Raw genomic sequence first — 17,556 nt, 5'->3', positions numbered from 1 at the left:
TCTCTTATGTTCTTATACCTGTTCTGGCCCTCGGGCTGCATGTTTGACACCCCTGCCAGTGTAGGAGAAACTGAAGCCTTAGAGTAGCTACAGAGAGTGGAATCTCTTCCATTTGTCCTATGAATATTCCTAGAGTCTAGGATAAATTGAATGATGATCACCCATAAAGACGTTAAGGATGCAGACTGCTGTTGGCCGGCATCCTACTACAGGCCTGCAGAGTGAATTCTTCTTAACTCTGAGAAAACCTGAAGAGGATTTGGAAAATGTTTCATAGATGTAGAGTGGAACATAACCGGACAGCAGCCGGTTATACCCACACTGAAGTTTAGTATTAGAAGGATATACTGAACTTGTGCATACAGAAGCCTATAAGTGATATAAGGTTGGGGGAAAGTGATATGAGGTGGGAAATTTAAATTTAAGATTTTGATTTTATAGTAAGGGAAGAAGTTGGAGATATTGATCTTTGATATGAATATGACAGCAGAGGATGTGATATGCCATTAGGGTTGCCATTGCCAGGTCCTCCTTGGCCACTGGCAGGGAGGTGGGGGGCATTTCCATTAAACTTTGTCTTGGGGTTAGGGTGGTCAAGCACCAGTCATTTCTGACTTGGGGGTGACATCGCATCACGACGTTTTCACGGCAGACTTTTTAACGCGGTGATTTGCCATTGCCTTCCCCAGTCATCTACACTTTTCCCCCAGTAAGCTGGGTACTCATTTTACCGACCTCGAAAGGATGGGAGGCTGAGTCAGCCTTGAGTCAGCTACCTGAACCCAGCCGGGATCGAACTCAGGTTGTGAGCAGAGAGACGAACTGCAGTACTGCAGCTTTACCACTTTGCATCACGGGGCTAACAATTTTTTTTTTTTTAATCGTCCCATACGCACACGTTGTTCCAGAAAAGGAAATTCTTATGTGCAGGGGAAATTTTTTATTCAAGAAAAGGTACCAGCATTTATCCGTGGAGCAGTTGTGCGAGCGTTTATACTCCCAGGAATACGGTAAAGACGCTTCCTGGCTGGGGAGTTCAGGCCGCCGTTCAGGCCTCGGCTTCTCTCGTCGTGCGCATGCTCCGAGTGTGGGTCGTGCTTCCACGCTTGGCACGGGGTCTCATGCCTGGCCCAAAGCGCCCGCGCCCGGCCCGCATTGGCACCCACGGGGGCACTTTCCACTGCGACGAAGCGCTCGCTTGCTTTCTTTTGCGGCTGCTTCCTTCTTATCAGGTATGCAAACCAGATCAGACAGGATCCAAAAGCTGGGCTGGAGTTGATCCAGCATCTTATTCCGGATAGCTCTCCTTAAATGCACACGGCCCTGTTCCACTTTCACGAAGAGAGAACGGGGAACTTGTCAGATAGCAAAGCTGATATGAAGACATGCAAAATCAGCCCCCCTACGCACTCCCCTGGAGACCACCCTCTTGCCCGGCAGTCCTCCACCCCTCTATCGTAATTTATGTACATTTTGCACGCGCTCCAAATCCCATTGGTTTTGTTGTGACGTATTGCTTTAAAACACACGCGCTATTTTAGCTGGGTCCCCTTTTGTGTGGAAGTACACCCTTTCAGTATCTGTCGGTAGTAAGGCGGCACGCAAAAAGCATCCCCCTCCATTCAGTTGGCAGGATATTCGTCCAAAGTGGCTCAGAGCATCCTTTGTCCCTCCTCCATTTTATTCTCACAACCATCCTGTGAGGTAGGCTAGGGTGAGACTCAGAGATTGAGGATTTGAACCTGGCTATCCCAGATCCTTGTCATCTAATACAGATTTAGGAATTATATTCTACATTTCAGCCAGATTTGTTCCAAAAGTAGCTGTCTGTATGAATTGCAAGTACTGTATAAGGATAGTTTCAGAGGGCCTCCTACAGGATGCAGATTTCATGTGATCCAGAAACCTTGAATCCCTGCAGACCAACACAGATGTTGGAATTGACTCAGAATGTTGTATGCAAGAATGCTATGGATATTCTACTTTAACTGTTTAGGACTGATTTTGTGCATTATGTATGAGGAGGAGGAGAAGAGGAAAAGTTGTTTTTATACCCAGCTTTTTTGTATGGTAAGGAGTTTCAAAGTAGCTTACAATAGCTGTCCCTTCCTCTCCCCACAACAGTCACCTTGTGAGGCAGTCTGAGCTGAGAAAGTTCTGAGAGAATTGTGACTGGCCCAAGGTCACCCAGCAGGCTTTGGGGTGGGGGAGAAGTGGGGAATTAAACCTGGTTCTCCAGATTAGAGTCCACCGCTCTTAAACACTGAGCCATGCTGGTGGAGACACTGGGTCCTCTTTGTATCTCTTTTTCCTGTAGGATGGCCATGGCAAAGGCTTACACCAGTCTAAAAAAGGGCAGTGAAGCAACAGTAAAGTCCCAAAGTAGTGTCAAGGCACACTTTTTTCATTGCTTTGACACATTTTCAGTGTCTCCTTCTGTGCCCAACAGGATGCAGAGATTGTCCGGACACGAGATCCCCAGTTGCTCTCAGAATGCGATGTTGTGGTGGATGTTGGGGGTGAATATGACCCACAGAAGCATCGTTACGACCATCACCAGAGGTACTGCTGAGATCCTGTGTGTGTATACCATTAAAAGCCTCAGTACAGCAAAAGGGAAAGGCAGTTCTGGCTCTCCATCTCATGAGTCTTCCTGTCTGCCCCTTGTGCTTTGGAGCAGGCAAGGGAGAATTTCTGATGACAGGACTGGGGAGAATAAGAAGAGTAGGTTTTTATACCTTGCTTTCCTCTACCTTAAGGAGTCTCAAAGTGACTTACAATCACCTTTCCCAACAGGCAACTTGTGAGGTAGGTGAGGCTGAGAGAGTTCTGAGAAAACTGTGACTGGCCCAAGGTCATCCGCAGGCTTCATGGAGAGGAGCAGGGAATCAAACCCAGTTTTTCAGATTAGAGTCCACTGTTCTTAACCACTACACCAGGGGTGGCCAAACTTGCTGAACATAAGAGCCACATCGAATAAATGTCAGATGTTTGAGAGCCGCAAGGCGTGAACATCAGATTTTTGAGAGCCACGACAGGAAGGAAGGCAGAAGGGGGAGGGAGGGATATGTGGAAAGAAAGCAACTTTAAATGCATTCTCCAAGCCACCAGCTGGCTTGGCTTGGAGAAGTGATGTGAAGAGACAAAGGCCTTCTCCAAGCCAGTTGATAGGTGGTGCGTGCTTTGAGAGCCACACAATGTGTGCGAAAGAGCCACATGTGGCTCCCAAGCCAGTTTGGCCATCCCTGCACTGCACCATACTGTCTGTCTGGGAGCACAGACAAGCCATGGTTGCCTCACTTCCACTGCCCTGGGAAACTGAGAGAGGCAGCTGTAATGGGGGAAGAGGAAGGGATCTGTATCCAGAAACATTTTCTGCAGTTTGCATAAAATGTGTTAATTCATGTGTCTCATTAATGTCCTTCCACTCCTTCTGCACTGTTGGTCCTTTCCAGTTTTTTTTGTTTGCTGATGTGGCAAGATGCCTCCAGCACAGACTGCTTCGTAACTCATATCATCCTTCTTTCCAGCGACCAGCTTGAGACAGAGCTGCCAGTTCTGCAGCCATTTGGAAATCTTCACTCCCAAGTAGCAGAGGTGTGAATTCTTGTCAGCTCAGAGGAGAGGAGAGAGAGCCAATGCTCTCTTTTCTCTCTACAGCCACTCTTAATGCCCTCTGAGGGCTGGATCAGGGTCCCAGCCAGGATTTCCTGCTCCCCAGTAAGCCTGCTCAGATTTTGAAACCCCCTTCTGTGGCCCTGCTTTTCACGAACCCCCCTTCCTAGTGAAGTGAGGTGGAAGGCCATGGAGGGACAGGATCTTTTCTGTGGTGAGGAATGGCTGGGGATTGCCTCCCCAGCACTCTGCCTCATACCAAACCTTAACTTTTTGGTGCCAGGATAAAACATATTTCTTTTCTCAGTGATCATTCTGTTCAGTTAGAGTCTGGATGACTCTCCTCCCCTCTCCAAAGTTTTTGACTTGGGGGTGTTGTCATTTAACACTCTTTTGTTGTTGTTTTCTGTTTTTAACTTTGGCATTGCTTTTTTGCAGTTTTACTCTCTGTTACACCATATTGTTGTTTCAGGTTGATTTCATTACATGTATTGATTTGGAAATTGCTTTGGCCACATTTTTGTCAAAAGTATATACAGTAAAATACATTGGGTCAAGGCTTTTTTTGTAGCAGGAACGCCTATACCTATTAGGCCACACACCCCAGATGCAGCCAGTCCTCCAAGATCTTACAGGACCTACTGTAAGCTCTTGGAGGATTGGCTACATCAGGGGTGCGTGGCCTAATATGCAAAGAAGTTCCTGCTACAAAAAAAAATGCTCTGCATTGGGTCAAATAAGAATCGCTCTCCCTGATCCCCGTCTTATTGCTGCAGGTCGTTTGGAGAGTCGATGCACAGCTTGAACGCAGATAAACCTTGGCAGACCAAGATGAGCAGTGCAGGGCTGGTGTATTTCCATTTTGGCTCCCAGATTCTGGCCAACCGGCTGGGCCTGAATGAAGAGGATCCTGTTGTACGAGTGCTCTATGACAAGGTACCAGCTGGGAAGGGGAAATGGTGGCTGTTTCTCCTAATCTTAAAGTCTCCATAATGGAAGAAGAAAATATAGCCAAACTTTGGCTCTTTTCCTTCTGAAGCTCTTCAGAATGTGGGAGCACTTTACAGAATCCTTATTGGCAAGCACCTCTTCCAAGGCCGTGTTATATTTGAGGGTATACACCTGTTGTCAAATGGATCCAGTTTGGGATATCCAGTTAGATCAGGATTGGAGAGGGGGATGCAGCTCAGTCGTAGACCCTCTGCTTGAAATGCAGAAGGTCCCAGGTTCAATCTCTGGCATCTCCAGTTAAGGATCAGGTAGCAAGTAAAGTTAAAGATCTTGGTCTGAGACCCTGGAGAGCTGCCGCCAGTCTGAGCAGATAGTATTGACCTTGATAGCCCAAAACAGTTTCATGCATACACACAGAGGTCATAACCCTTCTTCTTTGGGGAGGCAGCTGTGGTTCAGTGGTGGAGAATCTGCTTGGCATGCAGAAGGCCCCAGTTTCGATCCTTGGCATCTCCCTTAAAGTGCTGTGAAAGGCCTCAATCTGAGACTCTGGAGGATCTGAGTAGACAATACTGACGATGGATTGATGGTCTGATTCTGTATAAGACAGCATCATTTGGAACTGTCAAGGACAATCCAAGAGGATTTTGTTATGACTCTGATTTATTTTCCCGTTCATGAGTACCTCCATTCACAGTTGCTGTAGTTTCATCCCATGCTTCTGTAGTATGCATGTAAATACTCGGTTCTTAGCACCCGACCAGTGCCCTCTTGCCACAGGGACGTGGCTCCTGCACTGATCGACATAGGTGCGATGTGGCCTTGTGTTTTGCTTGAAACAGCTCTAAGTTGCCGTGAGCAACAGGTGAGGCCCAGCTTATAAGGAGCAGTAGGGTGAGTGGGTCCCTGCCCTGTAAACTCATTCTCAAGGGCCTTAATCTGAACAAATCTTTCTCATCCCTACTCTTCTTCCCTCCAGTTGTACGAGAACTTTGTGGAGGAGATTGACGCGATAGACAATGGCATCTCCCAGTGGGAGGGGGAGCCCCGCTATGCTATTACCAGCAATGTGAGTTCCCGGGTGAGCTATCTGAACCCCCGCTGGAATGACAAAGACCAAGATACTGATGTAAGAAGGTGAAACTAACGCAGAGGTGATGTGTCTGTGTGTCTTTCTGTATTTTCCCCACCCATCTTGAAATGACCATCCAAGTCTCTGAAGAATATTTTGCCTGTAGCAGCTCTAAATCAACTGACCTCTAGAGAAAGTTGCCTAGAGACAGTTTGCCTTAATTTTCACACCCCAAATCCTGTCAGATTGTGCCTTTTGTGATCGTTCCGATTTTTCTGAGGCACAGGTAAGCAATCAAGAAATCTGAGAATAGTCCCAGATGTTGAAGAAATGGGCCCATTGGGTTAACTGGCAAGCTTTACTAAATGAGGAGCTACTCTCAGTTGGCTGTGTGGCATCCAAATGCAATGCATTTATTTCATTTATTTATACCCACCTTTCTCCTCAGTGGGGACCCAAAGTGGCTCACATCATTCTCCTCTCCTCCATTTTATCATAACAACCCTGTGAGGTAGGATAGGCTGAGAGTGTGCCTGGCCCAAAGTCACCCAGTGAACTTCCAGGGCATGAGTGGGGATTTGAACCTGGCCCTCCCAGTTCCTAGCCTGGGGTAGCCAAACTTGCTTAATTTAAGAGTCACATAGAATAAGTGTCAGATGTTTGAGAGCTGCAAGACATGAACACGAGGGGGAGAAAGTGACAGAGAAAGAGAAAGAAAGGTGGAAAGAAAGAAGGCAAATAGATGGGAAGAGGAAGGAGGGAGAGAGAGGTGAAAAGAAAGCAACTTTAAATGTGTTCTCTGAGCCCACCATGTTGGCTGGCTTGGAGAAGGAATTTAAAGAGACAAATGCCTTCTCCAAGCTGGTCAATGGGTGGTGGGGGCTTTGAGAACCGCACCATATGAGTGCAAGAGCTGCAGTTCTGCTACCCCTGTCCTAGTCCGACACTCTTAACCATTATACCACACTGGCTCTTTTTGAGTTCTCCTTGAGAAACATGAGCATATGCCCGATGGACTGCAAGCCATTCACCTACTCTGCAGCTCTCCAGTGTGACATCTGCAGCTGGTTCTGCTCTTCATTAAGTAATTGTGCATGTAAGTAAAAAGGGAGGGAGTATTGGGCATATTATGCTCTGCAGCTTCAGTTCCTGACCTCCCAATTTCCACCAGGAGGATCTTGCATTCAGTCATGACCTTGGCTCAGCATCAGCTTGGGTGCAGCCAGGGTTCAAGGGCCTGGCACATCAGCTTGGTACCCTAATCTGCTTTCTAGAAAGCCAGACTGCTTGTGACGTCCACGGACTGGTGTCTGTTTGCAGAAGTCTCATTAGCTAGGAAGCCGCTGGGTACGTGTCTCTCCCACCTGCCTGGAATGACTCTCAGCTGATACACAGTAGAGAGGACACAAGATAATGAGCCATTTGCTTATCTTGAACAGGGCAAAGAGAGGTCAGCAGCCAATGCTGCTGTCGTCTGGCATGTTCCAAATAGATGGGTAGCTAAGACATCCACCTAGGTGAGAATAGACTATGTGAGTCAAGGCCTTGCTAATCCCAGGTTTCCTTGATAGTGACCCCAAAGGGGCAGATAAAACTTGCCTTTTGAATGAATCATGAATTAGATAAATATGTTGCTTGCACAGTATCTCTTTTTGCCTTGTTAGCCTAAAAGAGGCATTATAATCTTGTCTGGTTCATTGCTCTTCCCAGCCACGGAGGCCATTCAGGACTATGGTGGACACTCAAGTGTAATTTTTAAAAAATAATTATTCAGTAAAAAGAAAGTTGGATACAGAGCTTTGCAAGTTCCTCTTTGATTCTATAAACAAATCATACAGACTTGCACACTGGAAGTAATGCTATTGGAAAACTGGTCACAACTAAACATTGAAAATTCTGCACGTGATTTAATCTCAATGTTATTATCCATTGTAAAAAATGTTATTGCCACAAAGTGGTTAGACAAAAAACCACCCACTATTCAATTTTGGCTACTTAAAATATGGGACTACTTTACCTTTTAAAAATGGCTGCATGCTCTAATTTATCCCCCAAGGATTACAAATCCAAAGTAGTTGGCAGTATGGTTCTCAGTGCTAGAACATTTAAGTCAAAATGATATAATTCCAAAAAACCCTCTGTACTCAACAGTGATTTATTTCTAATGTGAATTATTTTAGTTCTTAGTTTTTCATTCAAAAACAGTATATGTAAAGAATATTTTGCTCCTTCACCTGTTAGAATTATTTTTTAATTTTGTGGTTTAAACCTTGTAAAAGTTTTAAAAAATGTAAATACCACCCCCAAATCATACAGAAGTTAAGTTCAATTCAAGAAAAGCATTCTATTTATCAAACTTCTCTAACGTTTTACCATTCAACATAGATGCTAGTTTACTCTCCTGTTCAGTTTCCTTTGGTTTCTCCAAGCACCACTCTTTGTTTGGAGCCATGTTCCTCTTCCAGTATCTAACAAAGATTAATCTTGCAGAAGATACAGCATTTAAAAGAAATTCTTGCACATGTATTTTGGTCTGAATACTGGCCCATTCATATTGCCTACCTTGAAATCCCAGGTCACTGCCTATTTTCTGTATTAAGGCACCTTTTCCCCCGATGTTTAGTTTTAAACCAGTTTTTTTTTTAAAAAAAATAACAACTGGGTTGCTTGAGGGCAGGAGTTGCACTGAGCTTTGAATTTCTTTCCCAGGCTGGATTCCAGAAGGCCATGGAACTGGTGGGCAGTGAATTCCTAGACAGGCTTGATTACTATCACCGTGGCTGGCTGCCGGCTCGTGCCCTTGTGGAAGAGGCCATCCAGCAGCGCTTTGAGGTACAGTTGCTCCTCCCACCCTTCCTTGGTGGCTTTATAAGAGTTGGCAGGATCTAAGGCCTTTCTTGCCCACAGACCTGAAGTCCTCAGCAAGCGCTTGCTTTGCACATGCTGAGATTTCTCTCACACAAGTCCCATTTTTTGAAAAATTGTACGACTCCTACTTGTCATTGTTCAGCTGTGATACACCCTCTTCATGGCAGCTTCTCAACCCTAACCCTTAGCTAGGGAGGTGAGGTCAGCATCAGCCCCAGGGCTGGTGTCAGGCTTTTAGATGCCCTAGGTGAGGCATCCCAGTGCCGGGAGCCTCCCTGCAGCTTGCACCCTTGAGGGGGGGCCCTCCACCCTTAGGCCTCCCCCTCCCCGGGTCTGAAGGGCTTTCTGCCTTTTCAGCTGGTGCCTGCAAGGAATAGGTGGTGCTCGGGCTGGGCCAAGGCACTCGGCCAAGGGCTTGGGCTGAGGAGGTGTCATGATGGCCCCACAGGAATACCATGTGATGCAGCACCTCCTCCCACCCAGTCAAAGTTGGGCCCCACTGTATGCACACATTTCCTCCTGGTTATTTGGGAGGGCAGATTCAGGGGATTCAGTCTGCTTTTAGCCCCAGCTCGGTAATGGAGGACCCAGAGAGGGCAAGTGCCCTCCTCTTTCTCAGACAGGGGGGAGCATCTCCATGGGGGCAGCTCTAAACCCCACCTCCTCCCCAACGGCAAAGCCCTCTGCAGCCCTACAAGACTCTGCCTTGAAGCCCACATGCCCTTTCACTGGGATTGCCAAGTGACCTGGAGAAACTTCAGCCTGCTCAGCTCCTGTGCCTTGAGTGGAGGCTTCCTATCAGCAGAGATCAGGAAGGGAACCTGTCCCTGGCTTGGAGAGAAACCAGATCCCCTCCTGTCTTCTTGGTGCAGATTGGCACCTGTTCAGAGGGCTGGAGCTGGCAGCCCTCCCTGGGGGGAGCAAAGAAGGGGCCCACCTGACCTCCTCCTAAAGGAGCTTGTGAGCTGCTCTGAGATTCTGAGTGGAGGGCAGGATATAAATCCAATATCCATCTATCTCCTCCCCAGCCCTGCTCTGCTCACCAGACCCACAGAGACCTCCTCATGGAGCTGCCCAGACTCTCCTTCTCCTTCTTCCTCCACCCCCTCCCCACTCCCGATCTTCACCCTTCCAGCCTTTCCCTCCCTGCCTTGGTCCTCCAGCTCTCTGACAAGAGAAGCTGGTCCCAAAGGCAGAAGCGGGAGGACTTGTGCCAGCTCTCTAGGAAGTGCAGCTTTATTGCTTTAACCTTCACAAGCCCTCACAAGCGAAGAAACCTTTGGGGGGAGGGGAGCTGCATTGGTCTGAAGCAGCAGAACAGTTTGAGTCCAGTGACACCTTTAAGACCAAGGAAGTTTTATTCTGGGTATAAGCTTTCCTGTCCATGCATGCCTGTTGCATGCAGGAAAGCTTATACCTATAATAAAACTTCCTTGGTCTTAAAGGCAAAGAAACAGATGCTTTTGCTAGATAAAAGCTTCCTTTGAGGCCCACCTCCAGGGTCAAGGATTTGCAGAGACTCCAGCCAAAGGACTGGCAGTGGGCATTGAGTGGGCAGCACAGCTGGGCTGGCTCCTCCACGCGGGTCCCAAGCTGAGGGTGCTCCTGCCCTCCTCTGCACTCTGGGTGGCCAGGCAGGTGAAAAGGCTCAGCAGCACTGGCGGAGCCTCAGGTGGTGCGCAGGGAGGGGGCGCCCTAGGCAGTGGTCTACCTGGCCGACTCCTTAGCATCAGTCCTGATCAGCCCAAATCAAGGGGTTTTTTTCTGTGGTGGTCCCTATTTACAGAATGGGTTGCGGAATGTTATAATAATACACCATACACCTGTCCTGGCACTTTTCAGGATGGATTGTAAAACTGTTTTATTTTGAATTTTTTTGTGTGTGGGCAGCTGGTTCCTGCAGTTCTAATGGCTTTCTGTGTGGGTTTTGTGCCTATATGTGATGTGCCTATTCTTGATTATTTATTTTATTTTTTATTAATGTTGTTGGTTTACTTTTACTGTGAAGGCTTAGGTAAACTTTGCCTCCTACTTTCCCCCCTGAAGTCTGTTTGTTTCTCATGCAAAAATGGGAGGGGGAGGACACAATCTTATGGAATAGGTTTTTTTAAAAAAAATGAGTGAAATGTACTATGCTAACATAGGGTGCACCAGTTTGCAAGTCTCTCACTTTAAATATTTGTCATTTTGCTTGAAGATGAAGACATTTGGATTTTATATTCCATAAACATGCCAGCACAATTTTATATTCTGAGAAAATATAAATGGTATACTTCACATTTAGAAACTGCAAAATAGGTTGAGGTTTGATAAGGAAGTTAAGCATTACATATATTTCAATTTCCCTTAATGCCTAATAAAGGTTTTTGAATTTAATTTTTAAAAAATTTCCCCTGCAAATTAGTATTTTTCTTTTGGGAAAAAGCCTCCCCCCTTTCAAAACTTTACATTTCTAACTTAGAACCATTTTCTTTGGAGCAACCACTGGGAGGGAAAGGACAGAAATGAGAGCAATGCAAAAGGGATATGATGCCCCCCCGAAAAGTCCAGTTAGCATTCTTTTAGTCCTACATTTCTTAGTGGTTACTGCATTGTTTCATGCCCCAACCATGAGGACTAGAAGCTCAGAAGAAGAAAAATATGGCCTTCAGCATTCTGATAATGGTGGTGGTGATAGATTTTTCACTGGACTCAAGACTTTTGATGGTCTTCAGCGGAATTACCAGAGTACATTTCTCTACCTTTCCTGCCAACAGCTCTTCCCAGTTTTAATCATGGGTTTGGTGCAGTAGCTGATAACGAACTCTGTGCATCTCTTGGTAGGTCGATCCCAGTGGCGAGATCCTGCTGCTGGGCCAGGGCGGGTGCCCATGGAAGGAACATCTTTTCAGCCTAGAACAAGAGCTGGGTATAAAGAAGCCCCTCAAATTTGTCCTGTACACAGATCTCAACGGCAAGTGGCGGGTGCAGTGTGTCCCTGTCGGGCTTCACACCTTCCAGAACCGGTGAGTGTGGGCATCCAGAAGTCCTTCTCATAAGCTTCTTTCTCGTGGAGGGGACCCAGGGGATGGTCCGGAAATTCCTGTACACTGCAGAGATACCAGATCCCAAGTGTCATCTGTCCTGTTACACAACTATTCTGGTATTTATTTTAAAACCTTAGCAAGCCCTGTAGCCCATTAAAAGTGTAATGTATTTACAGTGCAATCCCAGAAACAGCTGTAAAGCAGGGGTGGCCATACTGTGGCTCTTTCACACGTAGAGTGTGGCTCTTGCAGAGAGCCACAGTCACAATTCCCCATAACCAGAAGAGCCACATGACTGTCATATGCCGCAGCACGCACACCAATATACCGCTGTAATATAACCTGTTTCATTACCAGAGCATGTAGTCTGGAGAGCTCACAGCTCAGGGGCAAAGCATTTTGGCATGCAGAAGATCCTAGGTTCAGTCCCTGGTCTTTCCATTTATAAAGGATTGGGTAGGAGGTGATGTGGAAGACTTCTCCCTAAGACCCTTGAGAGCCACTGCCAGTTTGAGTAGACAGTGCTGACCTCAATGGGCCATTAGTTCAGTGTAAAGCTGCTTCATGTGTTGTCTTTCCTCACCACTGCTGTGTATTGGCCCACCCTTGTGTATCACAAATGAGAGGAAGGGCTTACAAATCAGAGTTATAACACAAAATAATGTGCAAAACTTATAAGTTCTCCAGAACTCTTAAAAATTCCCACAAATACATTAAAAGTTCACTTCAGGTTTTAATCTAGTTTTCGGGAAGAACAGATAATTAGAACCTTCTCTCCATGCTAAGTTTTCTACTTGCTAGGAGTGCTGTTCTCTCAGTTTGTGTCCAACAGGCATATGCCTCACTTCACCACATTCTGCTGCATATGTCAACCTAACCTCATATTTATTTATTCATTTTTATTTTATTTAAAATATTTATTAGCTTCTTCTCTTCCTTACAGAACTCAAGGCAGCTCACCATATAGATAACATACATAAAATAGAATACATAAAACCCAAAATTGAAAATCATAATCTAGAACTACTAATAACTTATTCAAATAACTGTCCAAAATAAAACTGTCTTCAGCTGCTTCCTGAAGATCAAAAGTGAGGAGGCCAGGTGCAACTCTTGGGGAGGTTGTTCAATAATTGTGGGGCTGTGGTGCCCAGTAGTCCCTCTAGCCACCTCCCAGCTCCCTGTGAGGAGGCCAGTCTTAGGAACTTACTACCAGGGCACTTTAAGACTGATCCCAAGAGGGAGGCAAAGCTCTTCCACCTTCCCCCAAGGTTGCTGCCACCAGACTGGTATTCTTCAGGGCCCCATCCAACCCTGTTTCCCCTGAAGGAGCAACAATCTCCAAATGACCAAAGAGATACTTACAGCATTCACATTCTCTTCTGAGTAGGGTCGAAAGGCACTGGTCCCTTCTTCAAGCCACTGACACCAAACACAATGTTAAACGAAATTTATTCTGAAAGTACAGGTATTTTCCCAACACCATGTAACAAAATAACAAAAGTTTTAAAAGCTATTTATTTTGACCTTCAGGCCAATTGTAGAGAGCTAAAAGGTTCAGAGTTCCATAGCACTCCTTTCTGGTACAGTCCTGCCAAATCCACCAGGATTCCCAATAATACCCTTAGTGACCCTCAGGTCACCACAACTCCTTGCCTAAGCAAGCAACCCAGAAGATTCAAACTAGGCGGGAAAATCTCCTCTTTTACTAACCTACCAGCCTCTAATTGGCAATCAAGGCCTAATATCTTGCAGCTGGTGGTTCCACCCTGGGGCTTACAACAGAAGGTGAGAACTTAGCTCACTGAAACGTAACCCTGGCTGCCACTGAAAAGACCCTCTCTCATGTACCCACCAAACAAGCTTCTTTGAGTGGCAGTCCAATCAGGAGGGCCTCTGTGGCTGTAATTCTGAGGCATAGAACCCCCACATCTCCACAGCCTTGACTTAAACATCATAGTCATGTGATGCTTTACAAATGAAACTTCTCATTTTCTCTTGAGCTTGTAATCATGGTGAAGTTATCCCAGTTTCTAAAGGAATTGCCTCCTTTCGTGGAATGTGAGGTGGGTGCCCCAGGAAGCAGTGCTCAGAAAAGGTACAGGTGGTAGATCAAAGAGCCACACATGTGGCTGCTGAGCCACTGAGTATCACTGAGCTCTCCTGAGGATTTGAGTAGGACCAGGGCTTTTTTTGTAGTAGGAACTCCTTTGCATATTAGACTACACCCCCCTAATGTAGCCAATCCTCTAAGGGCTTACAGTAGGCCCTGTACAAAGAGCCCTACTACTGGTAACCACCGTCTTCTTTGCAAAAGGGTGTCATTTCTGTTTGTTGGGGACAGCAGGACCTCTTTGGGGCCAGGGATCACCAGCAGATTCCAACCAGTGGAGTGTAACAAAGAGGTTGGACTGTCCTCAACAAGGGCCAGGACTTTTCCAGTCCTGGCCCTTGTTGGGGACAGCAAGACCTCTTTGGGGCCAGGGAACACCAGCAGATTCCAACCACTAGAGTGTAATGCTCTTCCAGGGACACAATGGAGGAGGAGGTCCCATAGATAAATCGGTCCCAGTAATAATGACTTCTGAAAGTCCATTTCTAGAGTAACCTGCAATGGGAATATATATATATATACACACACACACACATATATAGTTACCATTCCCTGAATGATCTTGCTGAAACAAATAAATTCCGAGGCTTCAGGGAGAAAGAAGCAGGATTATGGCAGAGTCCTAATTCCCCCCTCCCTTTGTTATATCAGCTGTAATATATTCTTCAACTACCATTCCTGGATACATAGGTGATCCTCTCTGATCCCTCTCCCCATCTGCATCAACAGGTTGTCGCTTCGGGAGGACTGGCGTGGTCTGCGCGATGAAGAACTCTCCCAAGTCAGTGGGATTGCCGATTGCATCTTCGTGCACTCCAGCGGGTTCATTGGTGGGAACCACACCAAAGAAGGAGTGCTGGAAATGGCCCGGAAGACACTGGCACAGCTGATGGAAACCAATGCATGCAACTCCTGAAGATCACATAACTGGACTTGTGTGGGGATTATTTGTTGTTATAAACATTGGTTTTTAAAATATATATTTTCCTTGCGTGTTTGTGGGGTAGAGGTCAAGACTTGTTGCTCAGTAGTAGAGGCATCTGCTTTGCATGCAAGAAGATCCCATGTTTGATCCTTGACGTCTCCAGTTTAAAAAATTATGGAGGAGGTGATATGGAACCCTGGAGGGGAGTAGGCAGTATTGCCCTTGATAGACCAATGGTCTGACTCAGTAGAAGGCGGCTATGTGGGTACAAATAACAAGAGGCAAAGCTAACTCAGGACAGTAGCAAATAAAATGGATAGTTTGGGAATAGGCTAGGAATTAACAGAAGAGTAGCTGCTGTGCCCAGAATTCTCTGCAAAGGATTTGAGAGGCACATGGGAAGTAAGAAGATGACACTGGATTTATATTCCACCCTCCACTCAAGAGTCTCAGACCAGCTCACAATCTCCTTTATCTTCCTCCCCCACAACACCCTGTAAGGTGGGTGGGGCTGAGAGACTGTCTCAGAAGCTGCCCTTTCAAGGACACCTCTGCTAGAGCCATGGCTGACCCAAGGCCATTCCAGCAGCTGCAAGTGGAGGAGTGGGGAATCAAACCTGGTTCTCCCAGATAAGAGTCCGCACACTTAACCACTGCACCAAACTGAAGCAAGTAGCTTGCTTCAAATGCGAACTGGCAGGATTGAGAACAAATATGTTGAAGAGAAGACTGGCACTGTCATATTGGAAACTGGCAAAAGATGAAAAATATATGAAGGAGATATCTTGAGAGAATTAAAATTCTGCTTCTGAGCAATCAGAAGTCCAGGATTTGAACAAATTATGCAGATGGATACAACTTTGCCATTTTCTTTATTTTTCTGCATTTTTTCTGGTTGTGCGAGATGTGAGGAGCTATGTATGGGCTATCCAGATGTAATCCCTAATTTAAATTATTTCAGTTCAGAACTTGAACCATTAATGTTCGATCTTTTTCCATGGTAGGGACTAGAGTGAACATGAGCTTCTCATGTTTCCTAAATATGTGATAACAGGCATTATTCCCCTCTAGGTTTTAAAATTGGAAGCACACCCTGATAATGGTAGGCTAATTCCAAGGATCCCTTGTCCCAAGATGTGTACTTCTTCACATCTGTGACTTGTATAGAAGCAAACCTAGAGTAATGGCTGTTGCAGAGATGCATCAGCTAGCCTCTTTTCAGTGCTGTGAACTCCAGAACATTCATTACACCAAACAAATGTTTTTGAATAGACATTGTTCTAGCCCTGCTTCTTCAAATGTTGGAGGCTGAGGCTCTAGTGCATACCAAGGTTGTCTTCTGCCTTTTTCTGGGCAAAATATGAGTGAGGTGGCTTCCCTGCTGGAGTAACTAAAGTTTGAAAGTGTAAAAAAAAATAGTGTGATTAGAAACTTGGGTGATGACCAGGGAGACCTCAAGTCTCCATCCAACCAGGAAGTTCACTAGTTGCCCTTGGGACAATCAGTCTCCCAGATGAACCTTCAACCCATGCTTTATGTAAACAAAGGGGTTTTTTTTGTGTGGGGGGGCATACACAACCCTGCAGCCCTTGCAGGAAGAGCTAGTATGCAATCAATAAGCTATCAAATTTAAGAGTAGCAGCATATTTAGATGATTGCTAGACACCCAGGCTGAGACCAGCCTTGTAAAGCTGACCATTTTCTTCAAGCAAGTTTGAGAACAGGAATATTTATATTTAGGAAAGAAATATATAAATTTAGATTGAGGGCAGAAGCTTAGATGAGGTTGAGGAAGGAGTGAGTGAGGACAGCAGCCCCATCAGCTGCTTTGTTTGCTGTGCCCCATAGCGACTTGTGGGGGAAAGGGGGGAGAAAAACAGTCTGCCTCAGGGAATTATCACTTCACAAAGTTAATTCTTCTACACTTCATTTGAAACCATCTGCAAAGAAAGTTGAGGCTCTGAAACATTTCATAGTTATGTAGAAAAGGGAACTTTGGCAGAGATGACCTTTTCACATCCCATCAGCACTGTCTAATCTTAAGAGCCTATACAGTCTTGATAATTTACTTCACAAGATAAAGTCTAGTCAAGCGTCAGATCAAGCATCTTAGAAAATGGTGGGTAAATCACTGGTCTTATGAGGAACTCCTTGGGTATTTAGGGTGGGGTAGGCCCCTGTATGCAGACACCCACACCCTGGGACCCAATGTACCTCATAAAGAATATGCTTATTTATAGATCATATTTCTGTCCTTTAAAGTATAATTGCAAAGAAGAAGCCTTCATAAATAAACTGGAATAGAGAGGGGGAAACTTTACCCAGCATTGAATAGTCAGATTTGAGGTTAGGCTTCTGTAAAATAGCTTGGATGTTTTACAGTGCAAGCAGCTGATCTCTGAACTGGCACCAGGTTCATCAGTATTGCTTACAAAGTAAATATTGGGCAGTGAAGAGATGTATAAGGCCTAAACACACCAGCATTTGTGGTTTCAGAGATGCCTCAACTGTTAATAAATACCTTTCTGAGGTAATTTATTCAGCAATTACTCTAGTATGACACATCCTGTACCTAAATTTTCTCTGAAGAAAACAGCACCTTTATCTACATTGCTGCCAACTTTTTAGGACATTGCTGAGGGAGTCACAAGAGGTGAAATGGATTCCACTCCTTCAGCCTGAAGGTGGTAGATTCCAGTTTGGAACATTCCTTCACATTCAAAAAAAATCCCCACTAACAGAAAACTAGCACAACAAAATGAGGTTCAATTTCCCCTCTTTGCTTGCTGTGCTAGTTTTCCATTTCAAGGGACTTTAAAAAAAAACAAGTGAGAATTCCTAAATGTGATCCAGCATTTGAAACCAGATGTGGTGCCATGAGTCCTTTCAACCATTTCAGAATCCTACCCCCATTGTTCTCTTGTTTGTATCAATCTGGCTGGCCTTAGTAGAAAGAGCACTGGCAATTTCTGGGCTCCAAGTAGAA

At 45.5% G+C, this 17,556-nt stretch overlaps 2 protein-coding genes across 2 annotated transcripts in view; both read left to right on the top strand.

Annotated features, from left to right (window-relative positions):
• METTL1 (methyltransferase 1, tRNA methylguanosine) overlaps window positions 1-17,556 on the top strand; it is a 1,067,043-nt gene that overhangs the window by 749,586 nt on the left and 299,901 nt on the right. The gene's annotated exons all lie outside the window — the stretch shown is intronic.
• Window positions 1,027-14,623, top strand: MYG1 (MYG1 exonuclease). The gene is made up of 7 exons (XM_060252630.1): window positions 1,027-1,232; window positions 2,450-2,562; window positions 4,392-4,551; window positions 5,546-5,695; window positions 8,348-8,470; window positions 11,330-11,511; window positions 14,375-14,623. The coding sequence occupies exons 1-7, from the start codon at window positions 1,077-1,079 to the stop codon at window positions 14,559-14,561; spliced, it is 1,071 nt and encodes a 356-aa protein (XP_060108613.1). The 5' UTR covers window positions 1,027-1,076; the 3' UTR covers window positions 14,562-14,623.

The sequence above is a fragment of the Heteronotia binoei genome, chromosome 13 (genome assembly GCF_032191835.1).
Source record: "Heteronotia binoei isolate CCM8104 ecotype False Entrance Well chromosome 13, APGP_CSIRO_Hbin_v1, whole genome shotgun sequence".
NCBI classification, from domain to species: domain Eukaryota; kingdom Metazoa; phylum Chordata; class Lepidosauria; order Squamata; family Gekkonidae; genus Heteronotia; species Heteronotia binoei.
The sequence above is the reverse complement of the archived record's forward strand: the minus strand, read 5'-3'. Positions and strand labels throughout refer to the sequence as shown.